General features: G+C 40.0%; 1 protein-coding gene across 1 annotated transcript in view; it reads right to left on the reverse strand.

The window, feature by feature from the left end:
• Nucleotides 1-19,512, reverse strand: part of LOC119223277 (copine-9-like) — a 71,289-nt gene that overhangs the window by 1,120 nt on the left and 50,657 nt on the right. The window contains exons 7-19 of the mRNA XM_037480492.2: nt 15,478-15,541; nt 14,673-14,776; nt 14,207-14,311; nt 12,897-12,938; nt 12,620-12,695; nt 11,378-11,431; nt 11,115-11,176; nt 9,981-10,027; nt 8,428-8,609; nt 7,412-7,539; nt 4,417-4,519; nt 3,532-3,589; nt 984-1,057 (exon numbers count right to left, since the gene is read on the reverse strand). Coding sequence (XP_037336389.2) covers nt 984-1,057; nt 3,532-3,589; nt 4,417-4,519; nt 7,412-7,539; nt 8,428-8,609; nt 9,981-10,027; nt 11,115-11,176; nt 11,378-11,431; nt 12,620-12,695; nt 12,897-12,938; nt 14,207-14,311; nt 14,673-14,776; nt 15,478-15,541 — 1,099 coding nt within the window. The remainder of the gene's footprint in view (nt 1-983; nt 1,058-3,531; nt 3,590-4,416; nt 4,520-7,411; nt 7,540-8,427; nt 8,610-9,980; nt 10,028-11,114; nt 11,177-11,377; nt 11,432-12,619; nt 12,696-12,896; nt 12,939-14,206; nt 14,312-14,672; nt 14,777-15,477; nt 15,542-19,512) is intronic.

Below are 19,512 nucleotides of genomic sequence, written 5' to 3' on the forward strand. Positions count from 1 at the left end.
TCCAACTCACATTGTTTTATGTACAGAGTTATCTTCAAAGTTCATTACCTTGCACCAAAAAGTGTGTCAGGCAGTTCAGGACTTTTAAAGCTTTCCATCTAGTTCTGTGCATGTGGATACAATGTCATGATGAACAAAGTTTTCAAATTGAATACTTATAACGTACCGCAGCTGCATGCATTGTTAAATGCAGTGTGCATTTGTTTGGAACAAAGTGTGGCACCTCAAACTGCAAAGATTGTGGGTCAGAACCGGCAGAAAAGCTTGCTGGCATGCATTCCGAAAAACGTGACGATTGCAGTACAACATCCTGTTTTTTTTTTCTTGTGGATCAGTATGGGCTTAGTAGGGGACATCATCACAGGTCTCAACCAATGGGAGAATTGGGAAGGGGTCTAGCACTGAAGATTTCCTCGCTTTTGACAGATCGCTACTGCTCGTTATTATTATACTTTAGCCAAAGCGGGGGCGGACTAGACCTCAACCAGCCGTCTATAAAGACGACTTGCAGCATTACCCATCACGACCAGTTACACACACTGTAATAGTGCCATGAAGATACACGCCACTTTTGGTTATGTCTGAGATTGCATTGTCTGTGTTCTTGTAACATGATTGGTCGTATTTTTTTAGGAGCATGTACAATGGTGGTTCTCTTCCAGAGGCATAACATTGATACCCCAATTCTAACAATATGTAGCACTTGATCTAAAGTGAAGTAAACTGGGCGTAAAGGAAGGTGCGGGGGCCAAAGTGGTTGTGTTTACGTTTTGATTAATACCAGAAGCCCAGAAATGGGTAATCTGCTCCTGAGCAAGAAGCAGAGCTTGTTCCGTGGCTCATCATAGACAGGCATTGGGATTTCTATTGTATGATACAGACCCCGTGTGTGTTTGACTCTGAGTCATGAATATAAGCAGCCCTCCTCCTGAAAAAAAACTCAATGCAGCTGCCTTTGCCGTTAAACAGAATGATCGTAATACCTGCACAATGTCTCTCTCAGCAAGACGACCCCTGGAGGACACCCTCACTTCATCTCCATCCAGCTCCTCCATAGCTAGAAAATAACAAGCGACAAACATAGCATCTTGTGTTGTATTTCCATAATGTAATTTGCCGATTTTAAGCACAGCAGGGCAGTAAGAACAGATACAGGTAGGTTGATAGAGGAGAATGGTTTGAATGAGAAAGTCGTTTAAACAGAAAACATATTACACAATTACACTTCAGATCAGAAAAGGAGCAAAAATCTGGCTACTCATGGAGAAAGCTCAGCAGGCTTTCAGATTTTTGACTCAGATTGAGATGTCATTCCAAGAGGTCTTCAAAAACAGCAACAGCGACCGGGTAAATCTTGCAACTGGAGTCGATTTGGCAGGGAGAAAGAAACAGCCTGCCTCGAAAGGTGTTGTTTTGAGCTCCTGTTGGCCCACAGCTAATGTGGGTGGAGCTAATGGACTCTATGCTTTAGTGGTGAAATAGTCCGCCTCCGTAGATATTCATAACAAATGATTTTAACGACCCCTCTAGGGTCCCTGAAAATCACAATTGCATGTACACCTACTTATTCAATTCAATGAGAAGGTCTGTTGAAACTACCGGTATTGTAGACTCATTTTGAATCTATTTGAGCAATAATCTAATGAAAATAACAATTGGATTCCAAAAGAAACGTTGCTGGTGCAGCAAAGCTGAAGTGAGATTAAAAACCCTCATGTTTAGAAATGGAGGTGAGAGACGAACAAAGACAGAGCAAATAACCAATAGAAACAATTAGGCCTTGCAGTAAGATGTAGACACACGCACACAATCTGAGGTGCTATTAAGCCAGTTTGACCTTGCTTTCACCACTAATCCCACTGAATGCGTAAACTAGTAGAATACAAAGAGCTGATGAAAAGGCTTTAAGTCCTCACACCTTGTCGAGCAGCAACAGACTCAAACTCGAGCAGTACCCACTGAAAAGGTAATTAATCTGTAGAAGGTAGAATGACTTACAACTATGGCGGTTACATCCTACTAGGCTATGTTTCTCAGATTTGCTGCAGAGATTTTAACCCATATTGGTTATTATTATTCACAAAAAGAAGGTTGTTTAGCTCACACCATCAAACAGTAAGTGTGTTTAGACGGCTGAGGTCAGCCGGTCAGATATGGAAATTGGGCCCTGTACTCCGAAGCAAGTTCAGCAGACCTGCAAGTATCTTTTGGTTACTAAAGCATTAAAAAAGTTTCTACTTTATTTTTTGCTTTCACATGCAGAGGTGGGGTTTGCAGAATATGACCAATTACAAACATGGGCAAGTCTTTTGGCCCATTCGATCAAAGAAGGACACCATCATACCAGAATAATAAGAAGTTTAACACATTATTCAGGCTGAAAATGTAAGTAATACAAGGCAATGCCACAATTCATCACATAGATTGCGGGTGACATGCATACGTCAACATCAGGACATTCAAAAAAAGAAATCTTTGATCTGCGTTAACCAAATTTAAAGAGTCGCTTGTACGATCAGTCCTTATATGCATTGTGTTAATGTAGCATTTTTAATACGTCTCCCATTCAATGTTAACTGCACTACAGGGAAGCACTGCTGCTTTTGTAGTCTAGAGGCTACAAGCAGCATTTTCTTTATTGGCTCAGCAGAGCAGGTGGTCACCACCTGGAAGCACAAATTTGATTGGATCAGCTAACTGCTAATCAAATCTTCTTTGGAATTTGCCCACCGCTTTTTCTTTCACTGATATTAACTGCACCTTCTCCATAACTCGGTGCTTGGTCCTCTTTTGTTAATCCTCTATCTGCTCCCTTTTGGCAATATCAGACATCAACACGGTCTCCATTTACACTGCTTTGCTGATGACGCCTAGATCTACATCTCTATTAAAGCCATCACCATTTCTACTCAGTACATTCTGATCAACTTCCTGACCAACATTAAATCATGGATGCAAAGTAACTTCCTGGAACACTACTGGGATAAATCCGACACGATCATCGGCCCCAAATCCTGGACAAAAATCCGTCACAACTTTTGCCTCAGGAATCAGGAACATTAATTGATAAAATACTACGTTAGACATACAAGGAAATTGACATGGCGGTTGGTGGCATAACATTGGACTTACTGAATCTTACAGACACAAACAACACTGATGGCATAAAGAAGAGTTAAAGCCCCGTTATTATTGGACATGGCTACAATCCGGTCACCATGCTGCCGACAAGCCCAAGTTATATTGGGTGCTCGCTCCTTTTGCTTGACGCACGCTCCTGATCTAGAATCTAGAATCGATTGCTCTTCGTTGAGGTCCCGAATGTTGCGGTTGAATTTTTTGCGGTTGAATATTTTAACGTTGAATTATTTGCGGTTTAATTTTTTGCAGTATTTTAACGTTGAAAAACATTCAGATACATGATCACATATCAGTCATATCTACTGTGAAATTGCAACATTGATTTAACTATTTTTTGTCCTCTCTTTGATATGAAATAGTATGGATCCATTATTATAATTGAACACTCACCATCAAACTCAGCAGGTCCAACGCCTACGATAATTATGGAAAGGGGGAGTCCTGCTGCCTGTGTAGGAGACAAAAGCAATGACATTGGACTTAGGATCCTTAGGACGCATAACTATTTCGATTTGGATATACCGAAGAGCTTTAGAAGGTTCAATGTGTAAGAAGCCACATGATTAAAATAAAGTAACGCCATTTTGTCTTCTCTACTGGATCATTGAAATTCACAATCATCAATACTTATATAAATCCAATGTCCAATGATAATCTGACAGCAGGTTATGCAAAACCTAAATGAATTGGTTTTAATCTTTCTGTAGGCTGTTAGTTTAAGTTAGCCTGTGTGTTTGTAGGGCTGTTTACCTGACCCTATGTTCTAAACTTACACCAATTATCTCTGTTTTCCAAACCGTATCTCTTCCTGTCAGATAATCAAAAGGCAAGCGCCTGGAGAAAACCCTCGGGAAGAAGAGTTGTAGCATTAGGGAGATATAAAGAAAATATGTGACACTTCTTTTTAATTAGGAGGGAGAAAATAACAAATAACTTGCTTTTATTATTCTACACCGCCTACCACTCCCGGTTGGGTTCTTAAATCATTCTCAGATCATTCACAACCCCAACCCCTAATATCAGTGTGATGAGTCACAATTAGAACACAAATATATTTACCTCTGCCTAAATTTGAGAGTGGTATTTTTCCTTTTCTTTCTGACTTTTAACACTGATAAGCTGCTTTCATCCAAACACATCATTCTTTAAAAATGTAATGGAGCTTTAGCCCTCTACACAAAATCATAAATAATAAATAAACATCTATCCGTCTATATATACGCCTGTTTACATACGTGTGTGTGTGTGTGGGTGTGGGTGTGTCTATTTACTCACATTGACCACGGCCTCTTTGGTCTGAACCATGTCAGATATCACTCCATCTGTGATCATCAGTAGGACAAAATACTGAGAGCCGTCTGTAATCTCTGCTGCATAGCTGGGGAGCGTGCACACACGCACACGCATACACACACACACACACACACACACACACACACACACACAAATTAACCCAGGTTAGAGCTAACATTCTGCTCAAGCAGACTAGTAAAAACCAAAGCACCTTCATCGAAAATTATTCCGTACTAATACCAACTAATAACCAGACCATACATGCACAATGGAATGAAATTAACTTAACTAAACAATTGGGCAAATTTGACCAAACAAACATACAGATAAAAATGTACGGGTGTTACAGCAGACATTGGATTGAATTGGCGATGTATTGCTCTAACGGCAGTGGGCAGGAATAATGTCCTGTTTCCGTCCTTGACAGCAGAGCAGAAGAAGTGGCTCCGTTAGTGGCTAAGATTTGCTTTGCTTTGAGTCAATGTGTCATGTCCCTCCACACAGTCACCTACAGAGGTTTAACTAGGAGAACACGTAGTGAACAAACACAGCCTCCTAGCGACGCTAGCCATAGTGATTATTATTAATTGTATTGATGACAATAATTTAGTTAAAACTACATATTAACCAGACATGCACTTCCACAATCCCAACAAAATGGTGGCTGGAATATGATTGAATAAAAGGTCAAGGCCACTTCTCCAAAAGTACACGAGATGTAGCATTCAGAAGCATTCCTTCATGCACACATGGCAGGGAAATGACCTTTTGTTCAGATACATTGCAATTTATTTGGAAGCCCAAAATCCCAAATGCCTCAGAGTGCTTTAGAAATCTGTACACCTGTGACAGCCTCTGTTCTGAAACCCTCACATCGACACACGGGACAAAGAAGGAAGAAACGCGTAGGGAGAACCCCAGAGGAGAGATCCCTCTACCAGGTTGGCGATGCCACCACCTTTCTTCTTACACATGTGCACCCGGAAAGTCTCGAGGCCGAGTGCAGCCATAATATCCATATCCCGGAAATGCGAGTATACCCATCTTTCAGTAAAACACTTGATGCTGCACACTCGGTACACCCTTTGAGAAATGAACCCAATGGTCCACACCCTGCAGCTTTGAATTCATTTAATTCAGATGTGAGGTCATATGGCTCCAAAAAGTCACAATATCCATATTATTCTTATCTTATTCTTATCTTAAAAGAGAATATAATCAGCTTTACTCCCATCTCTGTTCACATAGTTATTGAGCTGTGAAAAATGATGTGGCAGGACTCTGAATGCATTGAGCCCATGGATTGATTATTTTCTGTCTATAGAGGGTAGAAAAGCTACACCGGTTAGAATTGAAATGTAATAATTCTCAATTATCTACTAACTATGGGTCCTAATTCAACTTTATGGGTAAAAAAGCAACATTTAACTGGATTTATTCACATCTTTATTTTAATGTAAAACAAAAGTCAAATAAGATTTGGATTTCATCCACATGACAGGGAAACCGCCTTTGTGTTTTTACTGCCTAAAAACCACAGCCTTGAGCAACAAGAGACACTCTTCATATAATAACAAGCACTCAAAAACAGGGCATCAACCTTGTGACCCTGCTTGTTGTTTTTGCTCTGCTCTTCATGCCCTTTCCAACGTGAGGCGTGATGAGAAAAACAAATGGCAATATCAACATCTTCTCACTCATCCTGCATCATTTCAAGCTTGAGCTGCTACTTGGCAGACTGCTGAATGTTTCAACGCGTAGGTGTGTGTGTGTCCTTCACTTGGAGTTTTTACATTTAGTGCAAGGAGACAGTATATTATACAAGGGACTTAGCTGCTCCACTTGGCTCATCATGCCATCGATTTGTGAGTCTACATTCCTGTGTGTATATGTACAGTTCATGTGTGTGGGATTTTAGCCTGGCCTTACATTTCGGTGAGTGCGAAAGATTCCACATGGGACAGTGACCCGGAGGGGTAACAACTTTGTTGTGGTTAATCTGTATTTCCACAAAAGAAATACTGAATTGGTGACAGATCTTTTAGCAACCTGCAGACATTTCATTTAATTCAAGTCACAACTGTTAGTGAGAATAAAAGAGGAGGGTGGGGAGGACTAGCAATTTTTCTAATAATCCTCTTTCAACCACAACTCCAATGCGTTTGAGTCGTACCAGCCAGTGTCCAGACCCAATAATGGCTGCTAAGATCGGGTTTATTTCGAGAAAACAAGGAATGCTACTCTCTGTGATGTACTGAACTTATGACCTTGAAAAAGGGCATTGTCTGACTTCATTGAACTTCGGCTGAATCAATGTCATCTGACATATTGCAACCTTTTTTTTGCATGACAAACTGTGTTGTTTCTGATTCGCAGACCATGCAATTAGGAAATTACCCAGTCTGCTCTTATTTCAATTTTCCAAGCCAAAGCCAAGAGTGTGCCTTCAACTTGAAAAGTGCCGAATGAAACCCCTCTGACTTACATGTCTGTATAAATTCTTTGTCCATATGCATATAAAAGCCCTGGTAAGGATGCTCTCAGGATTCCAGGGTAACTGCTGTTGCATTTGGTCCTTCTGCGCAGAAGTCAATTAAATATACAAGGACTAATTTCTCTTTGTAGGTCTCCCTTTATTTGTTCAAACACAGTTCATATGTGTGTGAACATCTAACACCTAACTGCGAGCAAAGGGCCTAATATTTAAAAAATAAGTATATTTCTTGAAATCTAAATACGATAAAAGTGGCACATTTTCAGCTTTCCGGCAAACACCCTTTAGCCAGGCAGCAGCGTGTTTAAGGTTCACACACAAACATTGTATGTGTGTGAAAGCCCCACATTAGCTCTTACAACTGTTGAAGAAAATATTTCTGTGATACTAATTCTAATACGCTTTGTAAATACAAATTGAATGAATTAAAAGGGTATCACTTCATCGAAAAAAGTATGATTGCAGATATAATTTCCAACTTACTTTGCCACTTTGTTGATAACAGGGGCAAAGTTTGTGGGTCCGTACAACTGCACTGTCTTCAGGCTCCGGAAATAAGCTTCCAGAACCCCCTCTATGCCCACGCAGTTTGGATTGTCAGTGTCACCGCTCTGCAACAGATAGGACAGTAATGGAGCATCACATAGCATAATGAAGAAGGTGCTGCAATACGCACTGGGAATCAATCCCTCCAGTATAATTTACATAGTTCTGCTAATTAAAGATAAACTAAAATAACCACTAAACTAAACATATCTTATATACAGTATACTGCTATGTTTCTGTCTAGGTAGCAGCATATACAATCGACATTTGACGAACCGCTATCTGTTACACTTTATACGAGGAAATCGAGGGAAACAGGTAGCCCACACCATTAAAGAGAACAAATACAAAAGACCCGAGAGACTAGTTGAATGAATGTGCTCCACTCCAGCACCTAATTAAATATTCTGGGATAGTTTCTGTGAGCTTGCGTTGTTACTGAGGGAAATATTGGTTGATTTATTACTTCAACTGTCAAGTTCACACATGCACAAACATTGCTGTGCCCAACCAGTGAGATCATCGGCTTTTTACAGAGGTGTATACAGTATATCATAATTGCCAACTAATACTAGATCCAAGATTGACTTGCTCATCGGATTTCCTCCATTACTTGTGTGTCTCTGTGTGTGTGTGTTTGTCTGTTGAAGTGAATAATATCGTCATTGTCTCGAAACCTTTATTCAACAAAGTGGTTCTTTGATAATGCCAACACTTGTATCTCGCCTGTATGGCCTCTACTGGCTGTGCTCCACAAGCAGAATACTTTCCTTCAACGCCATTCAAGCCCAGATCAACATCATCTGGTGAACAGCTTGTTACAAGCGCCTTCCAGTTTCACTCGAGGGAAAGACAGCAGCAAATTAGACGGCTCCACGCTCTGCCCTGTTGTACAGGCGGACTGCATGTGTGCTTTGTAAGTTTCAGTTCCTGCACTCACGTGTGTATCTTACCAGCGGGAAGCCATGGGAGATTTTGCCATCGGGGGGCAGTTTAGCTCCGAAACCATAGGCAGGAAAGAGCTTGTCACTGTCGTAGTCCTGGATAATCTCACCAACCGCTTTCAGAGCCATGGCATATGCATTCATCTGGTAGGGACTCATGTAGTGGAGGGAAGTGGGCTGTGAGGGATTACCTTGAAAAAAAAAATAGGACACGCACACATACATTCAACACAATAGAGTGAATGTTATCACCTTTGAAGCAAAAGTAATGTTATTTTTTTAAAATAGGTTGTGTGTGCAATGAACTGCATGGAGAATCTTCGCACAAAGAGTAAATTGTGATATTTATAGATATAAAAAGTAAATCAAAGAATAGTATTAACAGGATAATTATAGAGAGGTTTTGGTTAACGCCGTCATGTAAACGTCATCCACAATTACTTAAACAATTTGAGAAGTACTGAACACTGTATTCTCCCCTTGGGAAAATCAGTTCTTGAGTGCTTCCTCCATTATTAAACAATCACTGTGCTTTAAAAAGGAGGAAGGACATGGATTTGATGAGCCATGATCAATGTCAGATCCTAACAGACCTAATGTTTCCCTTCTAATCCCATCTAACTTCGAAACTGGTCACAGAAACACCAAACATATATGGGCACTTTTCATCATGTGAAAATAAGTCCCCAAATGTAACAATCTAATCTGAAACCACGGTGTGTCCACCAGCACCGAAGGCAGGAGTGTCTGCCGTGGAGAATTGGGAAAGATAATGTTACATCATAAAAGGGAGTGGTCAGAGATAAGCAGACAGAAGGGTTTACAATATAGGATATATCAACGGATTTAGCAGAGAAAACAAAAGAGTACATCGGTCCACAGAAAGGTGTTTGAGTCACAGCGAACACAAAGAACTTGTAGAGCACGCGGCCATGAAAGGTCAACAAAGACATTACTCAGTTTGCATAACGATCCATCAGAATAGAAGCTAAAGGTTATATCTTAGTGTGGAAATGAACCACGGCGATTATGAGAAAAGAAGTGAAATTGACAATCACTGTTCCTCCAAAGCCAACTAGATATTTATTCTATTACAATTATTAAAGAGCAGTAACTAGCTTGGCATGGAGTCAGATTTATCATAGAGATGTTAATGTTAGTTAATGATGTGCTAACATACTCAGCACATGCGAGTTTCACAGGTTAACAGGCAAAACTGTGAACGTGTTATGAAAGTATATCCCTTTCCAGCTTGAATGATTATCACAATTGCCCAACGTTAATTCTACAAATGATACAAAATGAGAGAAAGTTATGCAAGCACACCAGCAGGCTCAACAGACTGTGGTAAAATCGAGCCAGTCAATAGTGCAACTATTGTTGGCCAGAATGCACTCAACATGGCTGTCTAGTGGCCGTTTTTTTACTTCACAACTTTCTCTGAAAACAAACTGTTCTGAGCCTGGTGTTGTGTTGCTTTTAGTTTGAACGCAGCAAACACACAAAGTCACTCCTAGTGAATGTTGAAACATGCAAGGCAAAGACAACGGTACGGGTCGTACCATTGGATGCTGTGAAGTCTATAGCCACTGTGAAGTTGAGCTGTGTTCTGTTGGATAGGCAATGGGATTCAGAGAGAGAGAGAGAAAAAAACATTAAATATGACATACTTCAGCACACTTAATACATTCTGTATCTCCAACGCATTGACAGGGATGCAAATAAGACCGTCAGGGCCGGAGCCAATTTTCAGCCTGGAATTTCAAGCCCAAGACGGGCCCGATTTTTCCATGGTAGTGGAAATTGGGTTAATGAAGGAACAGTTCAGCTCTTACTATCGTGTAGGTCTTCTATTCTAACATATTCCACTATTCCACAAGGATAGGTTTATAAATTAACAAAAGCAGAAATAACTAAATAAAGCATTTGAAATGTATCCCCCTCTTCAACAAAGAGGCATACTGTATTAAACTAATGTTTACAGTTCAACTCACAGTACAGTATACAGTTACACTGTGAACAGCATCTACAGCATCAGTAACCGCCTAAGCTACACAGAAAAATTGAGAGAGATCAAGTTTGAGTTTTGTTATCAATATTTGCATAATAATTGCAGTCTATGGATCACCATATAGTGGGTGATATAAAAAGGCTAATATTTTGCTTGCGAATAGGCTGATAGTACAACGATATTAACCAACACAACGTTAGCCGAAAAGTTACGTTGCTAATCATCAGGCCTGTGTCTCTCTTGCCGTTTCCAAATGTGTCCAAATGTGCCAAATGTGTCAATCGGTAAGATTGACACATTTGGCAGCCTCCTACTCCAATGCCTCTCTTTTTTTCAACTTGGCTTTTTCAGCCCCTCCTGGCCTCCTCCCATCCATCCTCCGTGACGCCTATCGTTGTGGTCGGGCCGGCCCAACTATTGGTAAAGTCGGGCTATGGACCCAACCAACTTCCTTGCATGGTACAACCCATGCACAGGCTGCAGTGTCAGAATGCGGAACGTGTGTAGCCTACTTTAAGAGAGGAAAAAGAGAAGTTCTCAACTGGCCCAGAAGTGAAGCGCTCCTGATTCTCCCGATTACCCACCCCGGGCCTGTGGAGAGTCCTCAAAATGTGATGTGATGAACAGATATTCCCCCCCCAAGCAACATTAAACGTGAAAGCAGGCTTATTATGATTCCACTCACCCTCCGCGGATGAAATCCACAAATGTATACTCGGACTCCACTTTGAAGGACAGCAGAGTAACCTGGTAAACACACACACACACAGATCACGTGATGAGCGGAGACGGGCCGGTGGAAAAGGGGCCGAGGTAGATGGGAAGAAATAAGACAAACAGGTGGCCAGACGGCAGAGTCGGCGAGAGAGAAAGAGATGTAAGAGATGATGATACCTATATAAATATGTGAAACATTAAATGGAACATCAGACATGTAGGCGCACTCACAGTTCCAGAATTGACGTACTTCTTCTTTCTGCCTTTCTTCTTGGGATTCAAAACCTGCCGGCGATGGTGGAAAGCGAGTTAGTGACCGAGCAAGTACTTCAGAACCTGTAATAATGTTGACATGAATAATTCAACAGATGGCTGGTGTTGAAATGCCACGAGTTTAGACTGATTTTGTTGTTTAGTAGGGAGTAGGGACGGTAAAATGTGAAAAGATTAAACAATCCATCATTTACTAATCCGACTTTCTCTTCCCCCTTACTTTAGGAAACAAGACACTTTTCTCATTTATAATGATGCAGTACTGTTATTACAGTAAGTGTACATTTCATCTTAAAATACAATAAAACGTTTTTTACTCCTTTTATGAAGAAGTTTTGCTGTATTTTTCCTTTTTTGGTGTCATCCTAAGATCTGCAGCAACACTAGCGATGAGTGCATAAGCTCTTTGCAGTGCAAATAAGTGTAGTCATTATGAAGTCACCTATTGGTTTAATAACCAGTGTTATGGTAAATGGTAAATGGACTTGTACTTGTATATTGCGCTTTTCTACTCTTCCAACCACTCAAAGCGCATTAACACATCATGTCATCATTCACTAATGACAGGGCCTACCAAACACAGTGGCACTTGTGAATCAGTAACTAACATTCACACACTGTAGTCACAGCTACAGGAGCAATGTTGGGGTTAAGTGTCTTGCCCAAAGACACATCGACATGCAGGTTCTTCCGAAGCCGAGAGTTCAGCGAATTCAGCGTCATCATCTTTGCTTTTTGCAGCTGATGAGCGGAAGTTGACATATTCAATTTAGAGGAAGGTTTCCAGTTCTTATCATCACAAGTGAAACTACAGTTTGAGGCCATACACTTTACAATTTTTACTGTGGGAATTAAGTGAGAAGTAGAGGAATATTTTATTCTCTTCTTTGGACTTTTTGTGCAACGGGAGAAGATGCCCACTAATGGTCAGCTGAAAGAATTTAACTTCTGGTTTCCCACCGGGGTCTCCTGAGTCAAAGCCCCTACCATGTATTCATTTGTGTTTTATTTGGTCCAAACTGTCCAGAAAAAAATGGTTTTCGTTCATTTTTCTACTATGATGAATATTTTTATTTTCAATAAAAATGTTCAACCTGCTCTATCGACTGAGAAAAAAACAAACAGGTAGAGGACAGGAGCCAAAAACAAAGGTTCCAACACCCAAGGATAATAACAAATCACCTTCATGTCACAACTCACCTCGTAGACATTGAACTGGTTCTGCCCTCGAGACAGCTCTCTGTAGCTGGTGGTGAACTCGCCAATGAAGTCATGGCTGCAGACAAAACCCCCATCAAAGGCCGACGAGGACGAGTGCAGAGAGAAATGGTCAAGTCTTTACCACTATCTCTATCCACATGACTTTCTTGATTCTTGGTTTCTGTTAATTTCTCAATTTCTCTGATATTCTAATATTTTGACAGAAGGTGTTTTCATTTTTCTGCCACAGAATGTAATTACCAACAGATTATTTTACCTTCCATCTCGATCCCAGTCATAGACATCTACCTTCACAGTCCTAAAAAATCACAGAGAATGTTTTTTTAATCACATCCTGTCAATAAAACAGTGAAACTGAAATTGTGTTTTACTATAAAATGTGTCTTTGTTTTCATGGATAACCTTGTAAAATCAAACTTTCCAAATTTTTTATGTCAAACGTATCACAGGTTATGGAAGCCATATTTGAACAGCAAACGCCCACACACACAAAAGTTGAGGAAAAGTCGAGGACAACTGCTCCCCAGGTTTCTGCAAAAGTGCCCTTCTGTGTAATGTGTATCTTGCAGGAAGTGGCTGGAACAGCCACTCTGCACTGTCCAACATGAGTTGGATGGCAGAAGACTGAGTCAGTCTCAATAACACCAGTGCTGGTCCCTGGGACACCATGACCGACTGCTGGCATTATTCGGACTGCCCCAGCAACAGATGACGTCCTCCATATAAAAGTCTGCCAAGGCCTAAAATCTTCCCCTCCTGATATGTTTTAGTATGTCAAAATAATCTGGTATGATTAACATCATTTTTAACATACGCACCAAAATTACAAAGAAAACATTTAACGAATTTAGGACTTTCTCCCTTATTGAGAACATCTGGGTGTAACCTCGCCCCGCCCACCACGGCAATTCACGCTACGTTGAAGAGTAGCAGTAGGTGTTTAATGACCATCAAAATCTCTGCCAAGCATACTTGGCAAACTTGCATAATTCATTTTAATTATGCCATTGTATGTCGACAGTTTTAGTTTGAAGCAGAAATATCAAATCAACATTTCTCCATGCACATATTCCTAAATTAAACATACTTTTCAGATCAACATCTTTATAAACATGTTTCTGAATATAAATATGCTTCATATCAATATTTCTACTGTTTTTATGTATTGTACGGTATGTTTGGCTTAAAAACGGCATTATAACTAACGGTTAGGTTTATCAAACAAAACAGTTTGGTCAGCTTCAGGAAAACATCATGTTTTGGGTTAAATCATGTTTCATTTGGTTTTACACAAGACGCAAGCACCAGTCTCCTGGTCCTATAAAAGTCTTATAGTTGACCAATCCATCCCCTCCAACTTTTTGGATAAATGCAATTTTTAATTCAACATTTCTGTTATACGTCAAATACAAACCTAATTAGTAAGAAGATCACTTGAAACATAAAAGATAATGCAGTTTTGTAATTTGTGAGACCAAGCTGTATGTAGAGGATGCAGTTACAAGTCAGAAGTTGATTTATCATAATGACATGTCATGCACAGGGTTGTGCAGACAAATCTCTTACCTGTCGTAGTCACCATTGCAGAGAGCTCTAACTGGGATGGTGAAGTGCTGCCACACTGGGTTCAGTGTGTTTTTTCTCACCTCCGTCTTGTGACAGATGGTGAACCTGACGACAAAATAACACAAAGACAAGGCCACTAAAGAGAAAGCACTTTCATAATGCCTAGGAATATAATTCCAAATCATATGTAGCTTTCTTTGCAGTTTGTTGTTTAAGTATATCTGCCAGACATGACAGAATTGCAGATAGTTTTAATAGATTACAAAAAAGAATCTCTCTGATAAAGTAGGAAGTATTCACCTCCCTCACATTTTACTTTTGTCATTGTCCAAGCTGTTCTTGATGTTCAAAAACATCAACACAGGTATCCATATCAGGGATTAATGACATCGTTGTAACTATTAGGTTACTTTGAAGACAAGGAAAAGTATTTTCAGCTAAAATTCTGAACGGTTGTCATACTCACGTTCCATCCTCATTACTCCGATAGAAAACCAGAAAGGGGTCCGACTTGCCAAAAAAGTCTTTTTTGTCAAGCTTATTGGCACACAACTGCATGGTAGCAATATCCTAAGAGGGGGAAACATGCAGTTTTAGTTGAAATTACCTCTTAAGTCTGCAATTTGTTTTTTTTTACAAACAAAAATTTAGGTGACAGGTTTTTGTCCTTATTGAGGCTTTTTAGTCAGTGCCTTCAGTAGTTTGAATCTTTTCAAGAGCAAAACCTCCCACTGAAAAAAAGACCTCATTCTGACGGTCTACGCCTCAAGTTGGTCCTCACGAAGGAAATCCTGTATGCAAAAACTCTCTCTCACACACACACTTACTTTCCTTAATGCCAAATGTTGGACTGTACTACTCCAACTAAGAGGGGACCACATAAAAAGAATACCAAATTCACTTTTCTGAGAATATGAGATATCTTTCAATTGTCAATTGAAAATTGGCACCTGTTGACTTCTGTCCTGATAATTACCTCTGAAAGAAGGAAAATCTGTATGTTTCCAAATGACTTGGATAACTAAACTGGTCCATTTTTAAAACATTATCCAGAATATTTACAGATAAATAACACACACACACTCTTACAAGAATAAATCCTCTGTTCAATCCATTGATTGGTATGTATTATTGCACCATGTATTATTGTTATTATTATTGTTATGTATTATTATTGGTATGTATTATTGCACCATTTATGCACCAAAATTAGAGGAGAATAATCTGTTCATAGGTGGAAATCATCTTGATTGTTGAAATAGAAAGGTTACCCTGCAGTTACTGAGCTCCTCTGCAGCAAAGATAATGACTCCACACTTCTTCCCTGGAATGCCACTGAGGACGAGAGTAGAGCGAGAAAGAAAGCCTGAGAAATCAGGTGTTAATGGCATGTCATACACAATGCAATTGCCAAGCAGATGTCACTCATCACTACGAGCTGTTATTGAGATTAATGACAGCTCGGCATGCAGATTGTCATGTATCCAATTTGTAGCCCATAACTTTTTTTTCTGAAAATGGTAGCTTTTGCTGTACGCAAGGTCTGTTAAAAAACAACAATAAATTGTCTCATTCTCAACCAGGCTAGTTGCTTCGAACACAGATGCATTTACTATGAAGAAAAAGAGTTGTTAAAGACCTGTACGCAAGGTCTGTTAAAAAACAACAAAACCTTCACCAACTTTTGGACACACCTCAAAATGGCCTGTAAAATAGTAGCTAATTAATAAATTGTCTCATTCTCAACCAGGCTAGTTGCTTCGAACACAGATGCATTTACTATGAAGAAACAGAGTTGTAAAAGCGTTCCTTGTAGTTTTAAACTGCCTTTCACCATATGTGCTGGGTACCAGAGGGAGGGGCATTAAATGCGTTGCACAAAAGGGCAGGAAGGACGTGCAGAAAACAGGTTTTCGGTGGGACTTTTGTCCACTTTTGTAGTGAAACACCATTCTGATAAAAATCATCAGCTGAGCTGTACTGTGCGGACCATGCATTCGTCGCACTGGATACTAAACCCCCTGCACTTGAGCAGATATCGGTCCGGTTGCTCCGTCAGGTTTTTCGATATGGCTGACACTATTCTAACCATTGTATTTATCCACAATTGGACAATAAAGAGAGAAGAGAAGGCATTGGGACACTTCTTCTCATTTTTGAACAATGTTAGCAGCTATCATAATTACTTCTTTCAAGACTCCCCCGTCCAAAAAGGCTTTCTTGTTCTTGATTATAAAAATGTGCAGCTCTAAACGAAGCTTCAGTAGATATTTATGATTTTATCACCAGCCTTTAAGCTGCTTTTAGGTCACCAGCCTTTTCTGTCCGTAGTCCGTTTACAGGCGGTTTGTTAGCATGGTAGCTAACATGGCAGTTAGCATGGTAGTTATGCATAGTAATTGTTTTTGTTAATTTACATCATTTTATACAGGCTTTGTGTTTTGCACTAGAACAAGGTAAAATGTTTGTTGTAAAAAGGCTTATTGCATTAAGGATGCAGGAACATGTATCTTGCATTCTTGGTGCTCGCGTACAAGATAAAATACATGAAGGTACTGGCCTACAAAACCTCCATGCACAAAAACCTTCCACTTTAACATAAGGAGACAAAGCAGTGCTCAAGTTAAATCAGACCTCTCTTGGAGGTTTAATGAAAAACCTAGGATTGGGTTTTGATGTAATTGGGTGGTTTCACTGAGCAGGATGTTAAAGCTTGAATCATTTCAAAAGCACTAGATTTATCTTTTTCTTTTGATATTCCTAATGTACCAAGACAGAGGAATGAATCTCTCACAAGAATAAAAATGTATGCATCCCTCCCACCCCACCCGTAGCCTTTTTTCTCTGCGCTGAACACAAGGTTAAAGCCCATAAAGTTTGTGCTTCCCACCTCCGACCTTTGTTTTGTTTCCCTTCCAATTAAAGTCAAATTAATTTCAAATATTGAGTTCAAAACTGAATGCGGTGAATGAACAATTTACTGAACCGTTTAAAAGGGAAAGAATTGAAGAGAAAAAATAGAGTAGATGTCTTAAACAGTGGATTGAGTAGAAAAGGAAAGGAGGAACTGATTGAAAATGAAAGAAGGGGGACAAAAGGATCAATCTTTGCTGCTACCTCATCACAGTTTCTCGATGAGGTCTAACAGATGAAGGAGGAAGCAGAGGAAAGAAATAAAAGAAATGACACGAGAATGAAAGAGAGGAAGGATGAGTGATGGAAAAAATAGCCTTTGACATGTTATCATGTTTTGTAATCTGACAATAATATAGATGGGTTTTCATAAGATGAAAGAAGAAATAGAAACTTGGCACTAGAACACTTGTTGTTGTGTGGTGCTTTTATGTGCTGGTGCCAGGCTATCACATCTGATCACTTGATTTCGTAAATTGATGCTTCCAAGGATAGTGATTGACAGACTCACAGACACCCGCGTCAGTTTATCGTCAAGCCTCTGAGCACCCACACAGTTGTTTTCCGGTAATCTGTCAAAGCAGACCTATTGTCAGGGCTGCGTGGGTCTGCGTGGATGTACCAATCATAGCGTAGCATTGGCCAGAGCAGCTACTGAAGGTTGACTGAACATCTTGAAGGGCGTAACAGCTGTGACAACCCCTCCTTTCCACTTGATTCACCTGTCAGATTAGCTGAACCTGGGTGGGAAAATGACACCTTGATAGTTGTTGTTTGCTGATGATTTATGAACTACAGCTACTAGCTAATGCTGTTGCATTTGCAAGCATCTCTCTATGCCAACAACATTATTAGGGTAATAATATAATTCAAATTGGACAGTGCAGCAATAAATACGGCACGGTACATAAACATTGAACTGTTCTGTGAGGTAAGCTCATCATGCAGGTGTCACATTTTAAAGACTTTGTTTAGGAAGTATTTAAGAGGAAAACCAAGTCCTAAACTTTGCATTAATGTTACTCACCAATGCACGTGTTCAATTTTTCATTATGAATATTTTTCTCTTTCATAGCAGCATGGTTTCTGCTTCGTGAGGGGTTCATCTTGTCTCATTTTCATCTGCTGCCTCGTGCTGCAGCTGTGCAAAAAATCAGGGGAGGCCCTGCGGCAGAGCCAGGAGGCAGAGTCCAATACGCTGCATATTTCAGCAGGGTCTCAGTCTCGATGAAGAAGAATGTAGAATCCAAGCCGCTCTCTGAGAAACCATTGACACTGACTAGTTTTGCTTTTACACACGGAGCAGAAGGAGCAAGACAATTGACAATTGACAGTAAGAGGAAAAGGAAAAATGAAGCCACTATGTAAGTCAAATTGATTCAAGGACACAGAGGCAGTGGTCAGGGATAGGGTAAGGTGGTTTGCTGCCTAGACACTGACCACAGAATATTAATGAAATGTTGCTCCGCTGATTAATATTTAAAGTTGTGAATCTCTTTGGTTCCTCATCATCAAATACAAATAGGAGCCACTAACACTTGTTAGAGCTCTATTTTTAAGTTTTGGTAAAGTCTCTGTGAGCTTGAATTTTACCATATTGACGACCTGGTCTTTTGGTATTGCTTTTAAATACTTCAGATGAAATATTCCACAATACTCTTGCATAATACCATCAAAATGGGGCAACTGCTCTTTCATGAGCTGTAGGCCGTTCACAGGAAATACAACAGGATGAGTCTCCAAATAAAATGAAGTATAGTCACTTGACGAAGTACTGGTCAACTTTGCGGTCATTGATAGGTCCACGGAGTGCCATGCATGCGTATTTTTTTTCTGGGAAGCTACCCAACCGTAATTTGTTAGGCCAGGGACTCTGACTCAGGCCTGATCAAACACAGAGGGATCTGTTCAAATATCCCATTCTGACCAAACGATGCAGAACAATTGGATTTCACTGATTAGCTCGTTGGGGTGAGAGATTAATTCCTTCACTTGTTTGTGGCTGAGAGTACGGCAGCAACACAAATCTTTTGACTTGAGGTGTAAATCTGCCTTTTTATTGTTAGTTAGTTAGCAGTACTCCAGTACGTAACAATCACCCTTCCACCAACCTTTTCCTTAAGCCGACAAAGTATTGTTGTTGCATGAACAAGTTATGCCCTGTTCTTGCTCAATTTCCAGATTTCTTGTGTTTGCTTGCGTAAGAGAAAAACATGAGAAAGGAAAATCAACCTTCTGTAAGATCACAAAAAACAACATCACAACACAATATCACTGCATTTTATGAAATATTATGAAATGCAATATATTGTTGGAAAGGGGAAGCAAAGTTCAAGGTCAAGGCTCCAACACAACATATTTAGGCTTTCGTTCTTAAAATAACTAGACAAGTT

The sequence above is a fragment of the Pungitius pungitius genome, chromosome 1 (assembly GCF_949316345.1).
Source record: "Pungitius pungitius chromosome 1, fPunPun2.1, whole genome shotgun sequence".
Classification (NCBI taxonomy): Eukaryota; Metazoa; Chordata; class Actinopteri; order Perciformes; family Gasterosteidae; genus Pungitius; species Pungitius pungitius.